This window comes from Lissotriton helveticus, chromosome 3_1 (genome assembly GCF_964261635.1).
Source record: "Lissotriton helveticus chromosome 3_1, aLisHel1.1, whole genome shotgun sequence".
NCBI lineage: Eukaryota > Metazoa > Chordata > Amphibia > Caudata > Salamandridae > Lissotriton > Lissotriton helveticus.
Window position 1 is genome coordinate 148,888,800 of NC_136061.1, and position 27,141 is coordinate 148,915,940.

Below are 27,141 nucleotides of genomic sequence, written 5' to 3' on the forward strand. Positions count from 1 at the left end.
TTATTCGGTTCCTACAAGTCCCAGAATGCAATGTTCATAATAGGCCAGTGTTGCGGGAGAGGATGTAGCGCCATGATGACATAGAGCCCCCAAGTCGAGTGAGTCCTCTGAATTCAGCTACCTCCTCAGCTCCCCAGACCGCAACAACCCCCATACCTCGGGAAATTCTGCAACGGGGGCAAGGCATGAAGTCCTCCTCGCCCAGCGTGCAATCACTGATTACAACACCGCCCCTTCTCTTCCCAGGCGTGGAGGTGGGCTTCGGTGATTCCAGTACTTGGATGCGACGAGAATTCCACCGGAGCGGAGACCAGCGTATCCGAAGCCAACTTGGAGCTGCGGGGGGCTCCCAAGCACGACTCTGGTACACGCGCTGAAACTTTATGAAAAGAACTCCTTTGAAATGAAGAAGAGAGGCCACAATAGGGGAAACAGCGGAGGCAACTTTAAGTCAGCAAAAACACCCGCAGATTGGCAAAAGCATTTCGACGTCTGTATCGCCTTCTTCAGCGCCAGGGGTATGTTTGAGGATGCGGGCACCAATCCGGATTTAAATACCCTGCCCCATCCTGTTGCTTGACACGACACTCCACCCCCAAGGTAAGTAGTCTTGGCAATCACTTCCTGCAGTCCACCTGTTATTCGGTTCCTACAAGTCCCAGAATGCAATATTCATAATAGGCCAGTGTTGCGAGAGTGGGTGTAGCGCCATGATGACATAGAGCCCCCAAGTCGAGTGAGTCCTCCGAATTCAGCCACCTCCTCAGCTTCCCAGACAGCAACAACCCCCATACCTCGGGAAATTCTGCAGCGGGGGCAAGGCAGGAAGTCCTCCTCGCCCAGCGTGCAATCACTGATTACAACACCGCCCCTTCTCTTCCCAGGCGTGGAGGTGGGCTTCGGTGATTCCAATTCTTGGATGCGATGACAGTTCCACCGGAGCGGAGACCAGCGTATCCGAAGCCAACTTGGAGCTGCGGGGGCCTCCCAAGCGCGACTCTGGTACACACACTGAAACTTTATGAAAAGTACTCCTTCGAAATGAAGAAGAGAGGCCACAATCGGGGAAACAGCGAGGCAACTTTAATCCAGCAAAAACACCCGCAGATTGGCAAATGCATTTCGGCGTCTGTATCGCCTTCTTCAGCGCCAGCGGTATGTTCGAGGATGCGGGCACCAATCGGATTTAAATACCCTGCCCCATCCTGTTGCTTGACACGACACTCCACCCCCAAGGTAAGTAGTCTTGGCAATCACTTCCTGCAGTCCACCTGTTATTCGGTTCCTACAAGTCCCAGAATGCAATGTTCATAATAGGCCAGTGTTGCGGGAGTGGATGTAGCGCCATGATGACATAGAGCCCCCAAGTCGAGTGAGTCCTCCGAATTCAGCTATCTCCTCAGCTCCCCAGACCGCAACAACCCCCATACCTCGGGAAATTCTGGAGCGGGGGCAAGGCATGAAGTCCTCCTCACCCAGCGTGCAATCACTGATTACAACACCACCCCTTCTCTTCCCAGGCGTGGAGGTGGGCTTCGGTGATTCCAATTCTTAGATGCGATGACAATTCCACTGGAGCGGAGACCAGCGTATCCGAAGCCAACTTGGAGCTGCGGGGGCCTCCCAAGCGCGACTCTGGTACACGCGTCTGTATCGCCTTCTTCAGAGCCAGGGGTATGTCTGAGGATGCGGGCTATATATGTTTAGTCCAAAAAAAACACGTACGTAGTACTATCAAACATACATATATGCATGTACATACATAAACATGCAGCCTAACATCATTCAAACAGGCATAGATACCAACATTGCATTGGACTTTTCATTTAAAATAAAAATAAGTTCATACAACATTTCTGTAACAAAGAACATGCACTCCTCTAGTGTTCCAACTCTTCTATTTTGAAAGAAAAAGTAATAGCAGGAAATTAGCTGATAGGCTGGATAGATAAAATCATAACAGTAATAAACTGGCACCATGCCTTTAAGACCTCCAAGAACTCCCTGCTCCTATCATGCACCACAGGTGACAATTAGGTCAGGTCTTTTTTACGGTGTACTAACATGTAGGAATCATGAAGCAAGGCAGGAATAGTTACTATACTAAAGGTATTCATCCGGTGAGGATAGCGAGTGGCTTATGACTTTGATGAATATGCCCTTAGAAGAGAACAGGTAAGTAACTAATCCTTCTCTTCCAGAGGATACTCATCAATACTCATAGTGCCGGGACACCTCTATTCGAGGTAGCTGTCGCGCTTTGTAAATGTGTGTTATTATTATTATTATATTATAAGCACTGAATAGAATAGCAAGCACATACCCACAGACGAATATCAATATAGTTACAGCAAAAAACACTCCAAGAATGAACACTCCAAGGATAAATCATCCAAACAGATTCCTTAAAGAGGCTTGTCCAAACTGAGCATCCGCTGGAGTGTCAGAGTGTAAACAATAATGGCAAGTAAATGTATGCACTGATCGCCATGTGGCAGCTTTATAAATCCCTGCAATAGGTACATTTGTAAGGAGAGCTGTGGTAGAGGCCTTTCCCCATGTAGAATGAGCCTTTGGTTTGCCAGGTAGAAGTTTGGTGGCTATCTGGTAAGACTATGTGATACATGAGACTATCCATCTAGAGATAGACTGTTTGGAATCTGCACAACCAGTATTTATGCAACCATTGTTTACAAACAGGCGATCTGATTTTCTCAATGCCTTGGTCTTGTCTAGGTAGAACCCTAGAACCCTCTTAAGGTCTAGTGTATGTAAGGTCTCACTCACTCTGCGAGCAGAGGAGATGGCGGCTGAGAAAACGGCCTTCCATTACAAGTGCTGCAGAGAGGCTTTATGAATAGGTTCAAATGGGGCCCCCATCAACCTAGCAAGAACAATGCTAAGTTCCCATAGAGGAGACGGGGGTCTGATCGGTGGATAGACCTTTTTTAACCCCTCAAGGAAGTTCTTAACCACAGGTAGCTGAAAAAAGGAAACCTGCATAGGAGATTTTCTGTATGCTGTAATAGCTGCTAGATGGACCTTTATAAAACAAAACTGAAGACCTGACTTGGTCAAGTACAGTAGATATGGTAAAATCACCTGCTCCTGACCCCGAATGAGATCATGGTCATTATTAATGCACCATAAATAAAAACACTTCTGTTAGACCTGGCATCTTTGGCGTGGTTTCCCCTATCTTTTTGCCTCTACCTCCTGTATTTTTGATGCTGTGCTGGATTTCGTTTTTGCTGGTTTAGATGCTTTGGACACTCTGCCACTGCTGATCAGTGCCAGAGTGTAAGTGCTCCCTGTGTAAATTAATATTCTGATTGAATATACATGTTTGGCATGTTTGTATCACCATGAAGTCCCTAGTAAAGTGCACTGGGTGTGCCAGGGCTGGTGATGACAAATGCTACTGGTGGGCCTGCAGCACTGATTGTGCCACCCACAGGAGTAGCTCTAAAATTGTGTCTCAGGCCTGCCACTGCAGTGCCTATGGGCAGTTTAGAACTGCCATGTCCTCCTGGTCAGTGTCCCCACTGACCAGGCCTAACCCTTCCCTTTTTGTGCACATCAGTCACCCCTATGGAAGGCCCAAGGTACCCCCCTGGGCCTGTTTGTGTATTGACTGTCTGGTTTGAGAGTGACAGGGGCTGGGGGATTCCCCAGGAGCTGGATGAGTCAGCACTAGGCTGAATGACTGCATTTGCAACTGGAGTGGTGGGAGAAATTAGCACCTGGGCTGAATAGGGATGTGCCTGCCTTCCACAATGCTGGCTCCACCCCCCTGCTGGGCGGATGAGGACCCTGCCCCTCACTCTGAAAGGAAAGATGCAGCCAGCAAAACAAAGTGCTCAGGATCCACCCAGAACTGGTTCAGACCGGGCTCAGGGCCCACATGCACCCAGAGAACAAAGACTTTAGGGGTATAAGTACAGGACCCCTGACAACAGAAAATTAGATCATCCTGGAAATCAAGAAGGAACCTCTGCCAAGGAGAAAGCTGAACTGAAGAAGGAAGACTGTCCTGTTGTTGCTCTGCTGGACTGACCTGTTGCTTTGCTGCCAAGGAGAGGGGAAGGACTTTGCTGCTGAGCTGTGTCCCCTGTCTTGAAGGAATCTCCAAGGGCCTGAGTAGAGCTGGCGCCCTGTTTTGAAGTCCCAGGAACAAAAGGACTTCACCCCAGCTTCCCTGAACTCTGCTGAGAGAGTTCTGTCCTTCCTAGAGTGCTTGATCCAGTTGTGGGGCCTCTGGAGGTTGTACCTGAGCTGGGAAGCTTGAAACTAAGCTTGAGTGACTTTTGAACTTGAAAAGTGTCGCATCGCTTACTTGCGGAGCGCATCCCCGACAGTGCGAGAAGTTTCCCGCCGCTACGGAGGTCGAGATCGTCGCAGCGCCTGACGCAGCTGCCAGAGACGTCGCATCCTTCGTTTGCGGGACGCACCAGACCGGTGCGGGAGCATCGAACATCGCTGCGAGTATCGTCGCAGAGCATGTCGTCGCTGGGTGAGAACGCCGCACCGCTTGCTTGCGGACCGCATCACGTCGCTGCGAGCATCGTCGCAGAACCATCGCATCGAGGAGCTGCGAGAGGGAGGATCACCGCTGGACCGCGCATCGTCGCCCCGGAGATCGTCGCAACCCCTACGATATCGTCGCATCGTGCCTTTGCGAGAACAGACTTCCTACGGAACCTACGCACCGGAATCCATACAAGTGGCCTTCCTCCCCATACAGACCGGATTCGTCGCAACACGCCCGCTGCTGCAGCGGGGCTGTCGCATCGCTTCCCCAGGGTCTCAGGAGCAACGCATCGCTTGTTTTCCACCGCATCAGCTTCTGCTTTTGGAACTTTGTTGCAACTAAAAGGTACTGTGAGTAAACGTAACGCAACTGTGAACTTTTCACGCATCAGTAGAAAATTCTATCGCAACGTAGAGAATTCTATCGCAACCTAAGAATTTTAACGCAACCTTAAGAACTCTTTTTGAAACCATATTCTTGAACTGTGTATGTTGGATTTTTGTCGTTTTGGTCTTGAGTAGTTTAGATTAAAAATACCTCGATTTTTTAAACTGTTGTGGAGTCAGTTTGTGGTGTTTTCACTGTGTTACTGTGAGTGTTGGTACAAATACTTTACGCATTGCCTCTGGTTAGCCTAGACTGCTCGTGCCAAGCTACCTAGAGGGTGAGCAGGGGTTATCTCAGACGGTTATCTCCTTGCCCTGACTAGAAGCAAGGGTCCCTATTTGGACAGTGGTACCTACCTCTGCCAACTAGAGACCCCCAGATCTAACATTGGTGGCAGCGGTGGGATTTGAACTTGTATTTGTACTTGACCCACAGTAATTGGTGTACATCACTAGTGAGTGCAGACCACTACGCCACCGCATACTACTGGTTTTTGGTTTTGATTTTTCTATTTTTGAGTAACTCTTCAATACAGCATGTCTTTGCATGGGAAGGCACCCAGTAAGGAGGCAGAAGTAGAGATGGAGTTTGCCATTGGAGATTTGTATTCATACAAAGTTGAGCAACTTAGGAAATTCTGCCTTGAGTTTGAGTGCCCCATAAAGAGCGCCTACAGAAAGGAGGAATTGCAGAAAATCTTGAAGGCCCATTGGGAGGCACAAGAGGGAGAGGATGATGTGGATGTAGAAAACAGTTTTCAAGTCACAGATTTGCCAGTGGGCAAAGTAGGTGCAGGAGCTGGCAGCAACCATTCCAGCAGGGGCCTCTCCCCAGAAGAGTTACAAGAAAATCAGAGAGTAAGAGAGTATGAGTTGGAAGTATTGAAAATGAAAATGAAGCAATTGGAAGTAGAAAAGGCGGCAGAGGAGAGCAAAAATGCCCGTGCCTTAGAAGAGAAGAAATTGCTTTTGGCTCATGAGTTGAGCATGAGAGAACTGGATCTTAAAGCCAAGGAGGTGGATGCCAGTTCTAATGGTGGCAGCGCGCAGCCAGTACATGGGGGTAAAGTATATATTCCCAAGGACCTGGTACAGAATTACCATAGGGGTGAGGATATTTATGCCTGGTTCACTTCGTATGAAATTGCATTGAAGGTGAATGGTGTGCCTGATCAGCATTGGGGGGCGGGCCTGTGGAAACATTTTGAGGCTTCTGGGAGGAGTGCTCTAGAGCCCTTAGAATTAGCAGGTGCCATGACCTACCCCAATATGAAGGGCGCCTTATGTCTCAGGTATTGCCTTACCCCAGAGCAGTACAGACTGCAGTTTAGGAACTCCAAGAAGAGAGAGTCTGAGACTTGGATGGAGTGTGTGAATTCGTACTCGCGTGCACTGGAAGGTTGGATGAAGGGCAGTAAAGTAACTGATTTTAAGGGGTTGTTGCATTTAATCAGTTGGGAGCACTTGAGTAGTCTTTGTGTTCCAGAGCTGCGCCAGCATCTTTTAGACAACAAGCTGACAGACCCCATTGAGCTTGCTAAGGAGGCGGACCGCTGGACCAGTACCAGGGTCCACAGAGGAATTGTGGGTACCACAGCCAAAGGTGGGCAGGGTACCCAGCAGAAGAGTGGGGGGGACAAGGGTAATCAAAAGGAGTTCTCAGAAGGGCCCCAAAATAGTTCCCAGGGAAAGGAATCCCAACCCCCCCAAAGCTAAACAGCCACGGCCCTCTAAGGGCAGGCGGGACAATAGAGATAGAAGGGATAACCAAGGCCCCCCTACCTGCTATCACGGCAATGAGGTGGGCCACATTGCTCCAAAATGTCCCAAGAAGAAGCAAGCAACCACTTGTGCCCCCGCCCCAGCGTTAGCTAGTGTAGCTTTGGGAGGGGATTTGGTTTCTAGTGATTAGGGGGAGCTAGCAGTTATGACCCTTGTCTCTCTAGGAGACCAAGAGGTGGTCCAAGAAACCTTACTGCCCTCTAACACTAAGAAATATGGGCAGAAGGTGACCATCAATGGGAGGGAGATTGAGGCTCTGAGAGACACAGGAGCCAGCGTGACATCCGTGAGGTGTCAGTGGGTGTCTGAAGAGCAAATCATCCCTGGTGTACTCCGCCCTGTGGTGGCAGCTGACAGTTCAGTGCGCTTCAGCAAGCTGGCACGGGTTCCCTTTGATTGGGGGGGAGTCTCTGGTCTCTTGGAGGTAGTTGTCAGTGATGCCTTGCCTGTAGACTGTCTGTTAGGTAACGACCTGGAGAGTTCTCCATGGAAGGATGTAGAACACAGAACTCACTTGGAGATGTTGGGTTTACCTGCGTGGATCTGTGTGTCCACATGTGCTATGACAGCCAGTAGGGGGGACTCAGCAGAAATGGAGCCTGAAACAGTGGCCCAGAGACCTGCCAGGAGAGGAAGAGGCAGAGGGCGCGGGAAACCAGCCCCAGCCGTTCCCACGGTCCAGGAGGAAGCAGAACCTGAGGGGGATGCCCTGGAACCTACAGGGGAACAGGTAGCCGAACTGGGAGACTTGCCTGAGCTGACCCATTGGCAGCAGGAAGGTGGTCCCTCCAGGGAGGAATTCTGCAAGGCGCAGAAGGAGTGCCCTTCCCTCATTGGTCTGCGGCAACAGGCTGTAGATCAGGCAGCAGGTGGAGCAGCCAGAGATCATTTCATCTACTGGGAAGATGACTTGTTATATAGCGAGCCTAAGTTTGCTGAGCCCGGTGCAGCCCGTGTGCTGGTGGTACCCGAGCGCTTCGGAAACTTCCTAATGGGTCTGGCTCATGACGTGCCTCTTGCAGGACATCTGGGGCAAGACAAGACCCTAAACAGGCTTGTCACCCACTTCCACTGGCCCCAGATGAGAAAGCACGTTGGTTCCTTTTGCAGATCTTGCCAAACCTGTCAAGCCAGTGGCAAGACTGGAACAAAGTTGAAGGCACCCCTTCAACCCTTCCCAGTAGTGAGCACCCTTTTCGAGTGGGTGGGCATAGACATCGTAGGGCCCCTGGACCCCAAGACAGCCTTAGGCAACAGGTTCATCCTGGTCTTGGTGGACCATGCCACCCGGTACCCAGAAGCAGTCCCTCTCAGGACAATCACAGCACCCGTGGTGGGCCGTGCATTGATGGGGATCTTTTCCCGTGTGGGGTTCCCTAGAGAGGTGGTCTCCGACCGGGGTACCAACTTCATCTCTAAGTACATGAAGTCTCTGTGGGAGGAGTGTGGGGTAACTTATAAGTTCACCACTCCTTACCACCCTCAAGGAAATGGGCTGGTTGAAAGGTTCAACCGGACCCTGAAAGTTATGATTATGGGCCTGGCGGAGCCCATGAGACGTAAGTGGGACGTCTTGTTACCATGCCTGTTGTTTGCCTACAGGGAGGTGCCTCAGAAGTCCTTAGGGTTCAGTCCCTTTGAACTCCTGTATGGCCACCCTGTCCGAGGACCTCTCTCACTGGTGAAGGAGGGTTGGGAAAAGTCCTGTGGGAAAACCCCCCAGGATGTGTTCAGCTATGTGCTGGCCATCCGCAACCAGACACAACGCTTCAGGAAGCTCGCTCAGGCGAACCTGGAAGCAAGCCAGGAAGAAATGAAAAGATGGTACGACCAGAATACCACTCTGGTCGAATTTCAACCTGGGCAGAAAGTGTGGGTGATGGCGCCAGTGGAGCCCTGTGCGCTCCAAGACAAGTGGACTGGGCCATATGAGGTGGTGGAAAAGAAGAGTGAGGTAACCTACCTGGTTAACCTGAGGACTCCCAGGCAGCCCCTGAGAGTCTTGCATGTGAACCGCCTCAAGCCCCACTTTGAGAGGTCTGAAGTAACCATGCTCATGGCTACAGATGCAGGAATGGAAGAGGATAGTGATCCTCTCCCTGACCTCCTGGCAGTTAAGGAGCAAGATGGGTCAGTGGATGGTGTGGTCCTCTCACCCACCCTGACCCCAGAGCAGCAGAGTGACTGTCGCCAAGTGTTGGGTCAGTTCTCCTCCCTGTTCTCCCTGACCCCAGGTGTCACCAACTGGTGCGTCCATGATGTGGACACTGGAGACAGTCTGCCTGTGAAACACAAATTTTACAGGGTAGCTGACAAGGTCAGGGCCAGCATCAAGGAAGAGGTTTCCAAGATGTTGGCGCTAGGGGTGATTGAGCCCTCCAGCAGCCCCTGGGCTAGCCCAGTGGTCTTGGTGCCCAAGAAAGCTGCTACGACTTTATGGTGGATGGTCTTCTCGCTTCCTTAAGAATGTTCATCCAGTCTGCGGACAAATCTAAATTCCCGTACTGGAGGACCTCAGAAGCCATGCCATCAATCGTAGAGGTGAGAGGTTGGGGTGGAACACTTTCCCCTGTGCTTGGATACTAAGTCCGGACGGCATGGTAACCTCATGTGTGGGATCTCTGATAGTTGAAGAAGATCCGGATACCACCATTGGCAAGGCCACTCTGGTGCAATCAGTTTCATTCTGGTCTTGGCCCTGTAGAACTTAATGATCACCTGAAGAATGAGTGGAATTGGGAGGAAAAGCGTAAAGTAAAGTCTGCAACCATTTTATCAAATGTGCATTCCCTCTGGAGTCTGGTTGGTGAAACCTGGATGCGAAGACAGGGCATTTTGCGTTCGTTGCATCTGCAAACAGGTCGATATCTGGAACACCCCATCGATGAAAGATGTCCTGTGTGACAACGTTGTTTAGCACCCAGTCGTGAACTTCGATGAAGTGCCGACTTAGAGAGTCTGCCTGGACATTGAGAGTACCTGGGAGATGAATTGTAGAAATGGTCACATTTCTTGCGAAAAGCCACTTTTATGTGATCTGAGTCTCCTGTAGAGGGGTCTAGACCTGGTTCCTCCCTGTTTGTTCAGATAATACATGGTTGTGGTGTTGTCCGTCTTCATCAACAGGGAATGTGTGCAGAAGGAAGGGAGCAATGACTTGAGTGCAAGATGCCCCGCACCCAGCTCTAGTAGGTTGATATGGTACCCCTGCTCTGACTCTGACCAGAGTCCTTGTACAGGAAGAAGACCTATGTGAGCCCACCAACCCTGGGGGAAGCATCTGTGACAATTGTCTGAGTGGAAAGATCCTGATGGAAAGGAACTCCTTTCGAAACATGCGATCATTTTTTTCCACCACTTGGCTGAGTCCTTGGCTGACTGAGGGAGAACCACAAAGTCTTCCTAGCGGTCTGATACTTGTGAGCACTGGTCCTCCAGAGTTTGCTGCAGAAGACACATCTGAGTCAGTTTGAAAATCGACTTCTTGTAGTTGATTTGCAGGCCCAGATTGTGGGTGACAAGCTTTTCAGCAACCAGTCATCCAGATACGGATAGACGAAGATCTTTTGTTTGCGAAGAAAAAACGCTACTACTGCCATCCATTTTGAGAACTTGCGAGGGGCTGATTTGAGCCCAAACGGGAGGACTTTGAACTGGACATGTGGAGACCCTACCTGAAAACGCAGGAATTTCTGATGTTTTCTGGAAATCGGCACGTGGAAATAAGCGTCCTCCAGGTCTATCAAGTACATCCAGTCCCCTTGGTGTAGCTGAGGAAAAATCCGGTGCAGTGCCAACATCTGACATTTCTCTTTGTGGATGTACTTGTTCAAAAGCCTCAGGTCAAGTATTGGTCTGTACTCTTGTATAGGATCTCTTATTCGTACCAGAAAGTAGCGGGAATAAATTCCCTGTCTTTGTTGCGGAGGAGGAATTGCTTCTATGGCGTCTTTCTTTAGTAGGATGTTCACCTCTCCTTGTAACAAGTGGTGATGTTGGACATACCTTCCCTGAGGTGGTACTGATGGAGGTGGGGATGTGAATTCTGTACAATATTGAGGACCCACTTGTCTTTTGTGATTTTTCTCCACTTGTTCAGATAGAACATAATACTTGCCCCCCCTGGAGTGGGCAACATGATGGGGGAAGCCAGGGCTCATTGTTTTGAAGGCTGCTTCGTTGAGGAAGGTGTCTGTCTTGAAGTTCCCCTTCCTTGACCTGGTCTACGCATATGGTAATGTTACCTGTATTGTTGCTGTTGAGTCTACCAGTGAGGGGCTCAAACTCTGTGTTTGAAAGACCGACGGCATATGATTGGTACTTACGTTGAAAATCCTTACGCTTCTCAAGGCTGATCGCCTTTAGAGTGTCCAACTCAGACTTCATCTTGGACATCTCATCATCTGCATTAGTGGCAAATTAGGAAGTACCATAGAAAGGAAGATTCATAATTCTTCATTGTGCTTCCAGTTTCAGGGCAGTGAGCCGCAACCAGGCCGAACGTCTAGCACAAATACCATGAGAATATCCATGTGCTGCCAATCCGATGCATCTGCAGCTGCGCTAATGACCCAGTTTGCAACCAGACCACATTCCTGCAAAATGTCATGAAAGTCCTGCTGGTTTTTCTAGGGCAGCTTCTCTGTGAATCTAGCCAAAGAGTCCCACAAATACCTTTTGTACCTCCCAAGAAGTGCTGAGGCACTAGCCACCTTCATGAAGGATGCCGATGTATTGCACATTCTTTTCCCCAGAGAGTCCATGTGCTTACTCTCCTACTAAGGAGGGACTGAAGAGGGTGTTGCTCCAGGATGTGTTTTCCTGGCTGCTGCCACTATAACAGAATTTGCTTGTGGATCTGATCATAGGAACAGTGGATCCTGGCCAGGGGTCTTGTACTTTTTTTGAAATACATGGGGGAGCTCAACTTACCGTAGCTGAAGTTAAAAGGGTCTGCAGTGCTGGAGGGAGTAAAGGCCGTGCAGAGGACCTATGATGTAGTGTCTTGAATATTACAGATGTAGAAGTAGTCGGCACAGGCATGTGAATGTTCAACTTGTTGGCACCCCTGCAGATGACTTCATTAAAGGTGACCATGTCATCGACTGGAGACACTCTAGCTGGAGGAGAAGCAGACAGGGTTGGTGAGTAGTCTCTCAATGATGACCTTGAGGATGTAGACCATGACAGAGACCTTCACCTACTTCTTCATGATCTGGAGGAAAGGTGAGACCTCGGCCGTCTAAGTGGTGTTCTGGATCGGGAATGCCGAGCTGAAGGAGACCTTGCTCTTCTTGATGATCTGTGTAGAGATCTTGCCGTAGATGTAGCAGGTGGAGGACCAGCAGAGATTCTGGAGGGAGAATACGTTTGAGAGAAATCTGAACCAGGACTTCTGGATAGAACTCTCCTATGTTGAACACTCTGCAGCCATCTTGGAAAATAGTTAACTGGAGGTGTCTGTTTCCCAGTAACTGGAGTTCCCTCCAGTGTGATTTGCAAAATGTTAATGCCTGTAGAATAAGACGCTTCTCTCATCGTTGATCGTATGGACCTCGACATCGACCTTGGCATTCCCAGCACCTCCATTGAAGATGAGGGAGGCCTCTACGACATAATGACCTGTCACCGCTGTAGAATGCTTGGCCAGCTAGGACAGTCTATGCTTCTCTGGATAGCCTTCAGACACATCTCCCGATGTCGAATGCCGGACTGGAGCCGGTGACACAGACTGTGACGCTCTCAACATCGAACGCCTGTGCGACTACGGCGCGCTCATTGACGTCGACTGCCTGTGTGACTGCGGTGGGGTCCTCGACGTTTAACACCTGTGTGACTGCAGGTGGGTCCTCGACGTTGACACTCTCGACGCCTGACATACTTGCTCTGACGGCGGCGGAGATATGGACGTCGATCGTTGCTTCGAAGTCGGTGAATGACGACACAGGAGCTTCTTCGACGTCAACCCAATCTTTGACGCGTACTTCTGCTTCTCCGGTCAGACATACTCCAAGCCTGAAGTAACATGTCACGACTTCGACTTACTTTTTGATGGCGGGAGGCTCTGCCTGCTCCAACGGCGATCTATCCCTCAACGTCGTCGCATGCCGTATATGTTTTTGGGCATCGACCGTGATGCTGATGGGGAACAGTCAAATATCTGCTTCCTTTTTGATGCTGGAGAAGCAGAACAACATCGTTTCTTCTCTGATCTGTATTTTACCTGAGAGGAGGGCTATTTAAAAGCATGACTGCTCCCATGGCCCCTTTTAGAAGCTCCTTTTCCTCTCTACAGCGAGGCATGTAGCTTCAGCTTCACTCTGTCTCGAAGCGTTCTCTTAGAAAATTGCTGCCAATAATAGCACTTCTCTGGATTCTGTGAGGAGGACAAACACACAATACAGACAGAATGCGGGTCAGATTTGCCATCTTCTTCCCACAGGAGGGACAACTATTGAACAATGCTGGTATTTCTGACTGAAAAAGTTTTCAAAAGGGTCAGAAAACAACTAAGAAAGCTACCAGCAGCAAAACAAAAAACATCAAATGCAGATAGAAAAAATTATCAGGAAACTAATTTCTGGCTAGAACAATCAAAAATTGATGAGCTCAATGCTCCAGGATTATCAGAGAAGAAGCCGGAAAAAAGAACTGTCCTAATTGTCACCTGTGGTGCATGATGGGAGCAGGAAGCTCTTGGAGGTCTTAAAGGCACGGTGCAGGTTTATTACTGTTATGGTTTTATCTATGCAGCTTATCAGCTAATTGCCTGCTATTACATGCCTTTTTCTTTGAAAATAAAAGGCTGTGATGGAAAACTAGAGGATTGCATTTTCCTTATTACAGAAATGCTGCATTCACCTATTTGTATTTTAAATGAAAAATCCAGGGCATTTTGGAATCTTAGCCTGTTTGAATGATGTTAGGATGCATGTTTATGGTTATACATGTATATATGTATGTTTGAAGGTAAGATGTAAATTTTTTCTTGGCTACACATACATATATATGTATTTTGAATATGCTCCGGGGTCCCCAAATGTGTGCGGGACTATTCAGTGCTTATGACTATTGATGAGTATCCCCTGGAAGAGAAATTAATAAACAGGGACGGCGTCTGCATTACTTAGGGCCTGATTATGAGTTTCGCAGTCCTGGAGCGGGACGCCATGCCAGAGTCCTGCTCCAGGACTGCCAAACCTGTAGTCAGACTGCCCGCCATATTAGGAGTTTTCATCTGGTCTGGCGGGCAGTCCTATGGCATTCCCACGACGGTGCCTATTAAAAAGTCTCCATAATGGTAACGCCAAAGCCCGTCCATGCACAGCATGGACTTTAAAGTCCATGCTGTGCAGGAAAGGGGGTGCCCCCCTGAATGCATCCAATGGCCCTGAAGTAACAGGGGGCCCTGTAGGGTTACGTAAGTTTCCTCACCTCTGCACTTTTAATGGCAGGTTCACCCCAATTGAAAGTGAGGCGATCAGAAAACAACTAATATTCTTGAAGGTGCCGCAGCGGCCCAGCCAAGCATATTCGGGTCTCTGACCGGTGCGGGATCCATGATCCCCGTTGGTTGCGGCGGTCATACCTCTGTAATTGTAATACAGCAGGCGGATCTCATCAGGTTCGGCCATCCGGTGGACCAACCAAACTCATAATCAAGCCCTAAGCCCTAAATAAATGAACCTGACCTTGTGTAATGTAACTGGCGCTTTTGGAAAGCACTTGAGTACCTTTGGGTCAGTTGAGTTTGCGCTCTATATAAAATGCCCCCAAAAACTAATCTGACAGTGTGTAATGTAAAAAGCCCTCATGTAAAGCACTTCAACACCTTTGGGTTACTTGAGTTCACATTAAATAAACATGTATCAGAGAAAATGCAATGGTAGTTGCCCAAGTCTAATCTTGTGAGACTCCTGATTATTGTGATATGCATATCATGAGTAACATCTCTAATTTAATTTGTATGAAACTATAGATCTTGTGTTACTTTCTATTGGTATTGAAGGTAAAAAGTGCCTTACAACTTGGAGCTATGACAAATTTCACCAAGCACACCACTCTGTCAAGCTTTCTTGTGCTGTCATAATTCAACTTACTGCGTCATAGTCTGGTAGAAGGTCTTTGTAAGTTGCTCCATCAGCTCTTTAATTTGATTGGCTGCAAGGCTGAGGTATTTCACGCCGGGGCTTGGAAGTTCAGGCCCGTGAGGAACTGTCAGCATCTCTGTGGGGAAAGGCACATTTTCGCTGAAATCAAATGCAGGCTGAACTGAGTAGTCATGCAATCCTTACCACAATTAGTTAAAAAAACACACTTCAGGAACAAAATGGAGTTTAGTGAATATTTACTTAAAAGCATGGACAGACTTTCCTCTATGCACAAATACTGAAGGCTTTTTATGATCAGGGATCTGTAGCTCTATCTGCTAAATTGCACAGTTGATAGGCGAGTGATTACTTTATGTAGCGTTACATTGGTACAACTGGAAGTGACGTTCCATGTCCTATCACTCAATAAGGGCTCATTTGTTACTATGAACAGTGGCTAGTCTACACCTCACTGTTCTGTTTATCTATAATACTGACAATTACTTAACTAACACAGCTAGAGACAAAAGGGAAGAAATGTTATGAATTAATTCATATTCTAATTAATGTATATTAATAGCCAGGCTGTCAGCTCACCCAGGGACAGGTTTATAAGCTTCATGCGATAATGGATGGGTGAGTGGTGAGTTGTGAACAGCTGTGGCCCGCTCTTAGGCGCGGAGGTGCCACTCACCTTTTACTCAAAAAGAAAAGGGTTTGTCAGGCTGAGCAAATGTCAGCCTGATAGACACTCTTTCTTTTCAGGTCAGATGGCCAAGAGTTAGGCATGCTTTGAATGCACAGACTAATGGATGCCTGAGCTAAACTTTGCAAGGGCTGAAGATGTCACAGCTCCTGTGGATGTGACCTCTTCAGCCTGGCAAAGCACCTCAAGGCCCTTCCCCTCGAGATGGGGGAGAGGGTCACTGATTGCCTCAGACCTGGGTGCTTCAGTTCTAAACCCTGACGTGCCCAAGGCCAAGTGTCTATCACTGGCACCTCGCCACAGAGTGAGGTGCAGTCACCAACTCACAATGACCCCATCTGACTCTGTGATGAGTAGGAGACAGCAATCCCAACCTGACTGGGAACTCCGAGGCAGTGCGCAGGTAAGTGTGATTTTCTTTATCTTTGGTGCACGCATGAATATTTGGGAGTGAGTGTTGTGAATGGAGATGTGTGGGTGTGCGCATGCATGTGTAAATGCATTGGTGTGAGTCACTGTTTGTATGCATTTGTGTCCCATCCACCCTCTCCCTGCTAAAATTACCGGCCTTCACTGGTTGTGCAAGGTTAGCCTTCTTCTGCGAGGTGCTCTAAATGGGTCTTTTGTCCACTTTATTTTCAGAATGGCTGCACTCCCAGCTGCACTGTCTCCAGTGCTCTCTAGAAAGTCCTCCATATTGGTTTCACTACGAGGTGAGAGAAGCCATTGTTCTCTAGCTGGGCCTCTCACAAATCAAGGAAGGGTTAAGACTTTGGAGAGGGCACTGCCTTATGTTTCAGAAATTCCATGATGTAGTGGGTATCGCCTCCAAGGGACTATTTGAACTAGACTCCAGCACATTCTGCCTAGGGAGGACAGCCTACTTTTTATTCAGGAGATGCATGACGATTCAGATCCTATCTGTAAGAGTATTTTTTCAATGAGATCCTAACAAATGCACAACCCCACCTCGTTGGAACTATAATTTCCATTAGTGTTACATGGTAACCTTTATATCTTCATTTATACTTCTTGTAACCTGTGAAGTGCTCCGCTGGGTGTTTGGACAAAATATCGAGAGAAAAAATATCTTTCTATAGGTAAGCGAAGCTTTACTATATATAACTCCACATATATGTACCAAGACAATATATATAGTCAAGGTATGGAGATATGGAGTTAAGTATAGTAAATCTCTACTTACCTATTTGCACTTAGCTTCTTATTATTTTTGTCCTTGATATTTTTGACACTATATTCTGTCCACGCGATATTTTTGTTACCAATATTCTGACAGTGATCTCATCCACTGTCCATGTGACTCGGTCTGCACTCTGTACATATAATAAACAGATTGCTGTTGCTATTAGGCACTCTCCATCGGCAGGTTCCCCACTCTACAGCAGGAAATGTAAGAGAGTAATGAGTAGTCTTGGGAAGGGAGGAACTGATGTGAATGAGAAAGGAAACATTGCTGGTAGTGTCAGTGAAGAATTGGTAGTTTCCTACAGAGAACAATGGAAGATCTGTTCCAACCTTGCGTGTGAATTCTTTCTAGCAGGACTTGATCTAAAAGTGTGGAATTTACTTTTCTTATATGGCTGCAGCGTTTAGAGAGGCCTGAGTCTGCTTGCTAGGAAACATAGCTCCTCGAAGCTGGGCGCTTCTCCTGTAGGGCAGTGAAATTCTGTATAATAGCATTAGGGTCATGCTTCAGACCATTGTCAAAACGTAACTATTGTAAGCAGTAGTGTTTCCCAAAATCTTCTAAAAACTATTAAGCAGAGACCTGAGGGTGTCATCGGGTAACACCAATCAAACAAAAGGTGGGAGAATAAAACAAACCAAGCGAAGAAAGAGGTTGAAATTTGAGGCAGTGATCTACTAGAGTAAAAGCAACTATGGTGTTGAAAAAGATTAGGCAAGTATTAGTACTCATCCGTGATTGTTAAGCCTTTTTGAAATATGTATAAAGTTTGCTTCAAAGAGAAATATAATTTTTTTGCAAGTTTATAGAGTATGTATGGTCAAGCTAAAGGATATTGCCTATAGTGGTAAGCCATATTGTCTGGTTCCGCCCTTGTATTGGGCGCCAAAGGTCAGTGTGCATAAAAAGATAGATGTCATCATTGAGGAAGCTGTATAAATGCCCTATCCCAAAGCATAAGGGAAAGGCAGTTATTCAGCCATTATTGCTTCATTGTATTTGCCTTCTACAGAGTCTGGGGCCTTTTTAGAGTCTTAGAGGCTGCAGTCTACTCCTCCAGGTCAGCGGAGGGATGTACACTGCTGCCTTGGCAGAACACAGTCCGCCATATTTAGAGTTCTCTGCCAGGGAGGCAGAGATCTCTCTGTCTTCAAACAGGCCTCCTTCAAGGGGATGCCTGTGAGGGCACTGGAGCTTTGCTGCGTGGGAGCCATGTTCAATGAACCAGCACAGCAGAGTTTGATGTCTTTCAAAAACAAACACCCAAAGCAAGTGCTCGAATGGCCTTAATGAGCTGGGAGATCCTTCCCTGTGGGTGGGCATCATTAATTATATTTCCTATTCTGGACTGCCAGGCTTTCCATGGTGGTACCAAACAGGAAAAAATTACATTTGACGACCTCTCTTGACGACCTCTCTTAATAGGGCTGAGGGTCTGATGTCCACTGACTGACAGGTGTATGTCAGTTTGGCTGTTGATCTTAGTTTCTGCTGACAAAGCCAGTTGAGGCTCTGCTGGTGGTAACTTACTGGTTCAGCTGACTCTAAACAGAGCTGATAAACTATGAGGTTGGTTGACAGGGTACTCTGCCATATTTGTGGTGGAAAACCCTGTCTGCCAAACTCTAAACAAGACACTTTTATGTACATTAGCAATCTGCTCTGTATCTCTTTATGTTTGTGTACTTCCCTTCAATCTCACTCCTCTGCTCTGAATCCCTCTTTTTATACTGTGACAGCTGTGCTACCAGGACTCAGATCTCCATAACCTAAATGGAGACCAGGGCTCCCCTTTTCCAGGAGATGGTGACTCCACCTTGCTTCTCATACACACCATCAACAGCTTCAGACTTGTATTTCCTGGCTCTGGTTGTTGCCGCACTACCAATGTAGGCCAGCAGAAAGCAAACTCCAAGTGCACTGCTCATGGGACTGAGAGAAGCAGGAGACCCTCCTAATTGAGGGATACTCAAAGTACGGCCCGGGGCTGCCTGCTGCCTTCCTGAACTTTTATTGCAGCCCATTGGTGAACAGAAGCACTTTGCTGATCCTCACTTGGCAGAGCAGGAACAAAAAAAATCTGTGCAGCAAACTGGCATACCTTATTTACACTCTAACTAAGTTATGGTAAAAAAAAGAAGATGTCCTAGGCAACTTAACTTTAGGAACTCCTTGAGTTTAAAAGAGATCTTACACCAAACGTGTAAAACATGATAAACTCTCTGCAAATTTCAAAAAGTGTATTTTGTTAACATGCATGAGTTTTGTACCTTAGTAGATCAGATATCACTGCATTGAGAAGCATTTATTAGCAGTGACAGTTTTCAAACATGATCTTAGCAACATTAATGCCACCGCCATTCTGAAAAACAATGTCATTAGTGAACCAAGTGGGAAGTCATTTGTCAGCTGCACCTTGTGTGTAGCCTTGGTTGTTAAACAATTGGAACAACACTATAGTTTATTAAATAAAACACAAGAGAATGTTTTGTACAGCAAACGTCCTGAACTTGTATATTTTAAGTGGCTCTCATATATGGTAATGAAGAAATAGAGGGCAACGTAAAATTAACAATCATCTCAGATCACACAAGTTAGTCAAGTGGGGAAGCCATGACTAACACCAGGTTTTCTGGTTTCACATTTTGCAATTCAGCCACCAGATGACTATCTCTTTCCCTCTCATGTTTTACATAAGAAGTTAATGCTTCAACGTTGGTGCATGAGAATAGAGCGTTCGGCGGCAGACAGAAGTCAATTGAAGGCTTGGTTTATTGTCCATACCATGCATCTGCTTCACGTGCCCATACGTCCACCTCGACCCTAGCATTGCTGGCATCGGTTCTGCCTTCGGGCATGCCACAGACAGTACTTTGAGGTCCCCGGGGAAATGTTTGCGAGTACCCATACCCTAAATGATCTCACACAGCCACAAGGCTCAATGACAGTAAATAGCGCAGAAAATCCGGCTATACGATTGGTTGGCAAGTTGGTAACGCTCCACACAGGTGGCTAATGAGTTACAGTCTTCATCTACAGTGCAGAAAACACAGGTGCCCCTATCTGAGCCGATAAAAAATACATTTATTTGTGGTTCATCAATATGACACCAACCACACTTATCTAGTGCTGCTCAATAGACATCTAATAGGAAAACAGATAATACAACACAAAACAATCACAGCAAGCAGTAGATGCTTTAATGGGACTCAGTGGTGGCCAAAGAACCAGAGACAGGTGCTTAGTATTTCAGTAGCAATATAACAATAGGTTGATGTAATCCTGCTCTGTCTTCATTATGCTGATCAATACAAGTTAATTATTCCAAATGGCACTGACCTTGGACGAATCAATTCTCCTTTGTCAGTTCAATTACAGTTTGCACATTTATTAGCAACGCAAGCATCTACAGTTACCAGGGTCCTCCTGCGTGGGGTTTCCGCTCATGATGTGGATGTAAACAATGCTCTGACACATTTCCTGTTCCCTGGTCAGTGGAATACAAATAAACTGTTAAAGTGAGTCAAACAGCAATGCCAGTGTTTATGGACATGCTACATATGTGACAATGTATGTCCTTGGTGGGCAGACACTGTGAGCCGCTTCAAGCCTTTCCTGGGGTCCCCAGCAGTGGTGATGCCTCCCAGGACCAAGCATGTGGATGAAGGCAGGATCAGGATCAGGGCACCCGAGGGCCACTGGTAGGTGCCAGATATTCTTGAAGACCCTGGGTCGAGTGTCTACTGTGCTTTAATCTACGGATGCTCCTTCATGAGCGGAGGGACTCAGTCTTAATGGCGCATACAACAGAGAATTCACTGTATGGATTCAATAAAATATTTATCTTTCACTGTACGTTCCCGTCTTACATACACAGTATTGGGACCCGTGAGCATTTTTAATTCTCTCTGGTTTCTGAGGGATATTTGCCCAGTGCTTTCGAAAGCCACAAAACTTTATCTGAGAAACAATATCATTGTGCAGCAACTTAGGGGAAGCGTTTGGGCACGCTGTGTCGATATTAAAAAGGACTGGGCCTTTATACCAATTAAATATTGTGCAAGTGACCCTAAAACATATTTCCATTTCCCTACTAAAAAAAATCCAGGATAGGTTTAAATAATTAGTATTTTTGGTGAAAGCTCTCCCCCCATGAAAATCAAGTCCAACTTTTTAGGCTTGATTATTTCCAACGACGGTCTCAATAAACTGTGTTTTGAGGGTTGCTTTGATTTTATTCAGACATCTTACAACATCCACACATATCTATTAAGACTATTCCTATCCTGGAGCATTTCTGAAAAAAATACAGCTAGCCATTCATGAAAGCTCTATGTTCCGCCCCATCGTTCAAAGTGATTATGGAAAAGAGCCGTAAGACTCTTTTCTGAAGCGGACTGAGTGCACATTCTAAGGTTACTGCTGTGAACATTTTTAATGCAGTGTCAATACTGGCATCTTATGATTTCCAAATAGAGAACAGTATTGCTCCAGTCTTGAATCTTCTACCAATGGATAAGAAGACCTAAGTGAAGAACAGGGAGGAGAGCTGTTGACGCGGAACATAACTGCCAGTAAACAAGATCATCAATTTCACTTTATGCACCTGGAAGTTTTATGAACCAAGAGCTAGTTATGCAGAAGAAATACAGTCCTGAGGTTAGGTGCACCCAGGAACTTTGAGAACGCCGTTCAATGGTGAAGCGCTCCAGTCTCTAGTAAGAATATTAATGGAGATTTACAATGAGTAAATACTTGTACTGACAAAAGTAGATCCTAAGGTTTTCTTAGGACAAGGAAGGAACATGAGATGAAGAACACAATCAATGGGTTTAAGGTTCCTGGCCTATCAGACCTTTCACCAATGTTCTAATATCTAACCATGATAACAATAGCATGACTAGAGCAGTATGGAGAGGAAGAAGTACAAACAAGAAAGAAGAAGACAACCTCCCACCTTCATTTGTGTACAGAGGATCAGAAACAACCTCCCTAGATCAATCGGGACCACCCCACCCTTGCTCTAATTTAGGGAAAAAACTGAATACATACCTCTTTAAAGAACACTACAACAGCTGAAGTAACAGCTGACTACTACTCTCAGAATCTAGCTTCACCTCCAATCATTGATTGACTATATCTTTGCCTTTGATCCAGTACAATCATCTGCTACCATTTGGGTAGGTTCATTTTATAGAAATGCTACATACATGCATACATATGTGATGTGTTCTACAGAAACAGCTGCAGCAGTAAGAGACAAGACATAGCTTCACCCCCCCATCCCTGCAAAACAGACCTAAATCTGTGTGAGCACCCCCCTGGTTTCACGGACCCACTGGTGGGTATATGTTTGATGATATGGAATGTTGGAAATCCTTAACTATAGGCAGATGGTTCCTGGATATTGTTGTATAACTTCTGACATACCTCCTTCAGACTCCTCCGAAATGTGAAAAGGAAAATTACATCAAAACTGTTCATGAGGGGTACTTACAATGTTATTAAAATGAGTGATCAAGAAGGTCCCAAGTTACCAACGGAACAGAGCACTATACCACAGCTACCTCCTCATACAGAAATATCTATGAGGGTGACAGCCTAGGTCGGTCATTAGGTTCTTTTATAAGGCTCTTATAGAATAGTTGTTCAGAATAGTGGCACTCAGTGAAATCATCCCCTTAATCATGGAAGTTTTCACCTAATATTTTTTGATGTGGAGAAACACTGATCCCTACTCTGTGATCAAATATTTACATGTAGGAAGCATATTTACTTCTGTCTTTTTAAGTGTAGAATCATGGATGCTGTAGGGAAGGTCATGGAATATGCTTCTAAACACCCATAAAGATCTGACTTTGTTGGTGTTCTAACCTTTCTGCGAGGCTTCACTCGGAAACTGTTCAAACTCATAACCCTAACATATCTAACACAGACTCACTACTGCCAAAAACATGAATTGTGTGGATGTTACCATACTCTAAGTGGAATTGACTGAAATTCCTGGTTCTGATAATCAGGAGTCAGAATTCATATGTTTAATTTCGATTCACTAAAGATTGTGTAAACCTTAGCAGATGAATATTAAAATGCATTAATGAAAAAGTTACTTACCTCTGGTAAAGCTCTTTCTAGTGGATCCTCTATGCAACCGCAGATTCCTCATTTGTAGAATAACCCCAGGAACCAGACTGGAACCAGAAGATGCGCAGCAGTAGATGGCGTCATGGGGCTTCACGTCGACTCTTTTCTGCCCCAAAGCTGACGGACAATGTACAGCTTGACCTGGCTTTCCAGGGTAGCCATCAGGGGCATCAGTGGAACTCCTTGCAAACCTTGGAGTCATGGACTGAACCAAATCACTGGAGACATACCACGTGAAGTTATATCATAGACATCACTTTGCAACAGTCCCTACACTTTTATACTTCTAGGAGGGGGCATGCTCCCTTGCACACTGGACAGAAATTCTCAGAGAACAAAACTCAACTGTCAGAAAAAGTTTGTAGCTATCTCCAGATGCAGCTATGGAGGCGCAGAAACAAAGAAACTGGCCTCAGCGCCCTTGGGTGGCGCCTTTATGCAACTTCAGCAATCATTTCTGGGGTGCAGCAGTGTTAACGCAAAGCAGCACGACCCCACCTACGGGCACACCAGGGCTATGTTGAAAGATCTTCTGGATCCATCTGGAAGATATTCTACAGGTGAGGTATCTGCTGTTAGAAATATCCATCAGAAACCTGGGACACAAACAGTTCTCTAAACCAGTGCATCATCTAACGGCTACTCTACTACAGCTAATCTATATCACACATCTCATCTTTTGTAAAATGTAGGTGGTTGAAGAGTTTATTTATGTTTGAAAGGTTTGTTGCCCTCTCTAAATAGGTGGTTAGCAGTGGATGCATTTTTGAAAGTGGGACTTGGAATGTGACCAACATTTTTTTACCGGCTAGACAAATATTTACAATTATCAAAAAAAGAGAGGGGAGCGAGACATAAAAAAACTTTTATCCTAACTGTCGCAATTTAATAATGTCATACATATGTAATTTAACCCAACATATTTTATTTATGTGTTTTATATATTTATTTATTATATTTATAACAGAACTGAATTGTCCTAGCACACATGAAGACTAAAGACAATGTATATCAGCCATGGTATGTGGCGGACAAAAGCACAATCATAAGTGATTTTACACCATGGCATAATAGACACAGTAACAGACATGGAGGGTATGGCCAGTAGGAGTGAAGATGAGAGGATTATGACACAGTCAGAGACCATGTGAAGCCTAATTTGCAGAAGTCCCAATAGGAAATCACAAATTGTAATCTGTAGGCTTATGGCTAGGAAATGCATAGTCATATGCAGAAAACATTTCCACATTTACAAACGTAGCAAGTTTACATTTCCCCATGCCAAAATGATGAGCACATTAACATTCTTTTTTTCTGTTTCTCCATGGGGAAAATAATCCACTTGCCCTTCACCCTCACACTCTTGAGGGGATTCCTTATTTTTCCCATTCATCAACTTACTTATAACCTGAAAGAAGTACATTTCCAATCTCATCCAAGGGGGTGGAGGGGAAGCATCTGCCTAAAGTTAATGAATAATCACAATCTTATACATTTGTGTATGTTGACCTACTTTAGCAGATTAAACCCTTTGGTGAAGAGGGGCACTAAAGTCACAGTTCCTCACCGGACGAGGAGTAGTGAGGAGTGCTCTTTCTGTTGTCCAGTGGGGTTTTTCTGTTCCAAATGCCTCTGCACACTTCACTGTTGGAAAGAGGAGAGTCTCACCATTCAAGCTATGCTGCCCTGAAACAGTTTCCTGCTTATGGAACTAGGTCATACCGAGATCCTCAAGCAGGAAACCAACTAAGCCACTAGTGATGTCTTTATTTTGGTGGTGGTGGGGGCGGGTGGTGTTCCTCCCTTTTAATATATGGGCCGACCCTCCCTTACCCCGGGGCAATATTTATGTTTTTTATAAAAATAGTTTTTACCTTGGGGTTGAGGGGGAAGGAAGAATCAAACCACACCCCAGAGGAAATAAACAATAAAAAATACAAACATTGATAAGAGTAAACTCTAGGGAAAACACATATTAAAAAACATGTTGTAAGGAGTCTAGGAGGACTCCCATTGACCTAGGCTTAATCTGTTTATGTCCCGGGCACTAGGCCTAGCCACACAGGTGGGGAAGCGTTTTTATTGGGATAAGTGGGGTAATATTGGGTAGTAGGAAATTGCAGAAACCTGTAGATTCCAAAAGTTACCATCACAGATGTAAGGAAACTGTATGATTTTAGGCAAAGTTTGAGGTTTGCAGGGTATTGTGGTCAAAAAAACCACATGGGATCCATGCAAGGCACACCACTCTAGTATCAGCTGGGTGCCTAATTTTCAAAAATATCTGTGGTTGGTAAGTTGCCATAGGTGGCATCCAAGCACGCCCAAAATACCACAGCTACCCCTATTGCTGATCTCTTAAATAACACTTTAGGTCCTTTTGTGTTGCCATCTCTTGGCCCACCCAAACAAGTGAGGTACCACCATTGTTATCGGGAGACATGTGGGAACTTTGGGTAGAAGAAAATTTGTGTAACCTTGCATGTTCCAGAACTTCCCCCACTGATATGTGAGGAAAAATGTGTGTTTTTAGCCAAAGTTTGAGGTTTGCAAGGGCTTCTGGGTGAAATTACCTGATGGGACCAAGCAAGTTATGCCACCCTGAACTCTCTCGGGTGTCTAGTTTTCAGAAACATGCAGGTTTGGTAGGGTTCCCTAGGTTCCAGATAACCTAGAGCCCAAAATCCACAGCTACCTGAATTGCAAAAAAAGGGTTGGTTATTAGTGGGAAAAGGTGTTGGGTATATGTTGCGTTTTAGGCCCGTTCATGTAGCTGGTGTTAGGCCCACCCAAACAAGTGATGTACCATTTTTATCGGGCGACTAAAGGGAACACTGGGTGAGAGCAAATTTGTGCCTCCCCATACATTCCAGAACTTTCCCGCACAGATATGAGGAAAATGTGTTTCTTGCGAAAGACGGAAGTTTGCAAGAGCCTCTGGTTAAGAAAACCTAGTGGAAGCCACAGAAGTCACACCCTCCTAGACTCTTCCACGTGTCTTGTTTTCAGAAATGTGCAGGTTTAGTAGATTTCCGCAGGTGCCAATTAATCTAGGACCCAAAATCCACAGCTACCCAAATTGAAAAAAAGGGTCTGTTTCCAGTGGAAAAAGGTGACATGTCCATGTTGTGTTTTGGATCCTTAACTGTCGTGGACGCTAGACCAACCCACACAAGTAGGTACCATTTTTATTGGGAGACTAGGGAAAACATGGTGTGGTGAGGAATTTGCAGCTCCTCACAGATTCAAGATCTTTCCTTTAACCTCTTCGCCGCAGGGCTAATTCCCCGTGGTGCGGGGGGAAGGGTGCCGCGCGTGGTGCTGATGACGAGCTCGGCTCGTCATGCAGCACGGTGGCACTGTGCTGAAGCCACGCCCGCTCAATGGAACGCCCAGCACAGCAGGGTAATTATCCCCACGTGGGCGTTCCACGGAGGTCATGACGAGCTCATCTCGTCATCAGCACAGCGCCACCGTGCTGCATGACGAGCTGAGCTCATTATCAGCACGCAAGAGGTTAAAGATATGTGGGGAAAATGTGTGTTTTTAGATGAAGTATTAGGTTTTCAAGGACTTCTGGGTAAAATGACCTGGTAAGCACCACACAAGTCATGCGCTCCTTGTCTCTCCCGGGTGTCTAGTTTTTAGAAGCGTCTGGGTTTGGTTGGTTTTCCTGGGTGGTGGCTTAGCTAGAATTCAAAATCCACGGCTACCCACGTTCTAAAAAAAATGCATGGATTCGGCTGGGTAAAATATGAAGTCTCCTGATCACATTTTGGGGTGCATTGTGTTGCAGGTGCTAGGCCTAGCCACATAAGTGGGTAACATTTTCACTGGGAGACGAGGCACTACAGAATAGTAGAATATTTCTTATTACCAATAGGATTTCTTTGCATTTGTGTCTTCCAAATGAAAGGCAGTCTGTATTAGGGTCTGGTGGCTTAGTGGACTAATGTATCCACTGTAGGAGGCTGTGTTCGACCTCATGGCCACAGGTTCAAAGTACAACAATTCTGAAAAATGAGCTACAGGTAAAAAAAATGTCAAAACTGTGGTAAAAAATATTATCTTTTTCATACATTGCTGCATGTTCATGAAAGCTAGGGAGGTGGTGATTTTAGCACAGTAAACCTTTCATTTATGTCATGTTTAGGTAACAAACCAGACACTTTTTTGAAGAGCACTTTTTCCCCATTTCCCCAGCACCTCCAACACCCCCCCCCCCCCCCCCCCCCTCTCCAGAAAGAAAATTACCTATACTTTGGCTGCTTTCTTGATTCACTCTCCAGGGGAAT

At 46.2% G+C, this 27,141-nt stretch overlaps 1 protein-coding gene across 1 annotated transcript in view; it reads right to left on the reverse strand.

Annotated features, from left to right (window-relative positions):
* Positions 1-27,141, reverse strand: part of LOC144822741 (uncharacterized) — a 2,085,503-nt gene that overhangs the window by 656,424 nt on the left and 1,401,938 nt on the right. The window contains exons 87-89 of the mRNA XM_078680596.1: positions 26,724-26,871; positions 22,817-23,064; positions 10,944-11,102 (exon numbers count right to left, since the gene is read on the reverse strand). Coding sequence (XP_078536722.1) covers positions 10,944-11,102; positions 22,817-23,064; positions 26,724-26,871 — 555 coding nt within the window. The remainder of the gene's footprint in view (positions 1-10,943; positions 11,103-22,816; positions 23,065-26,723; positions 26,872-27,141) is intronic.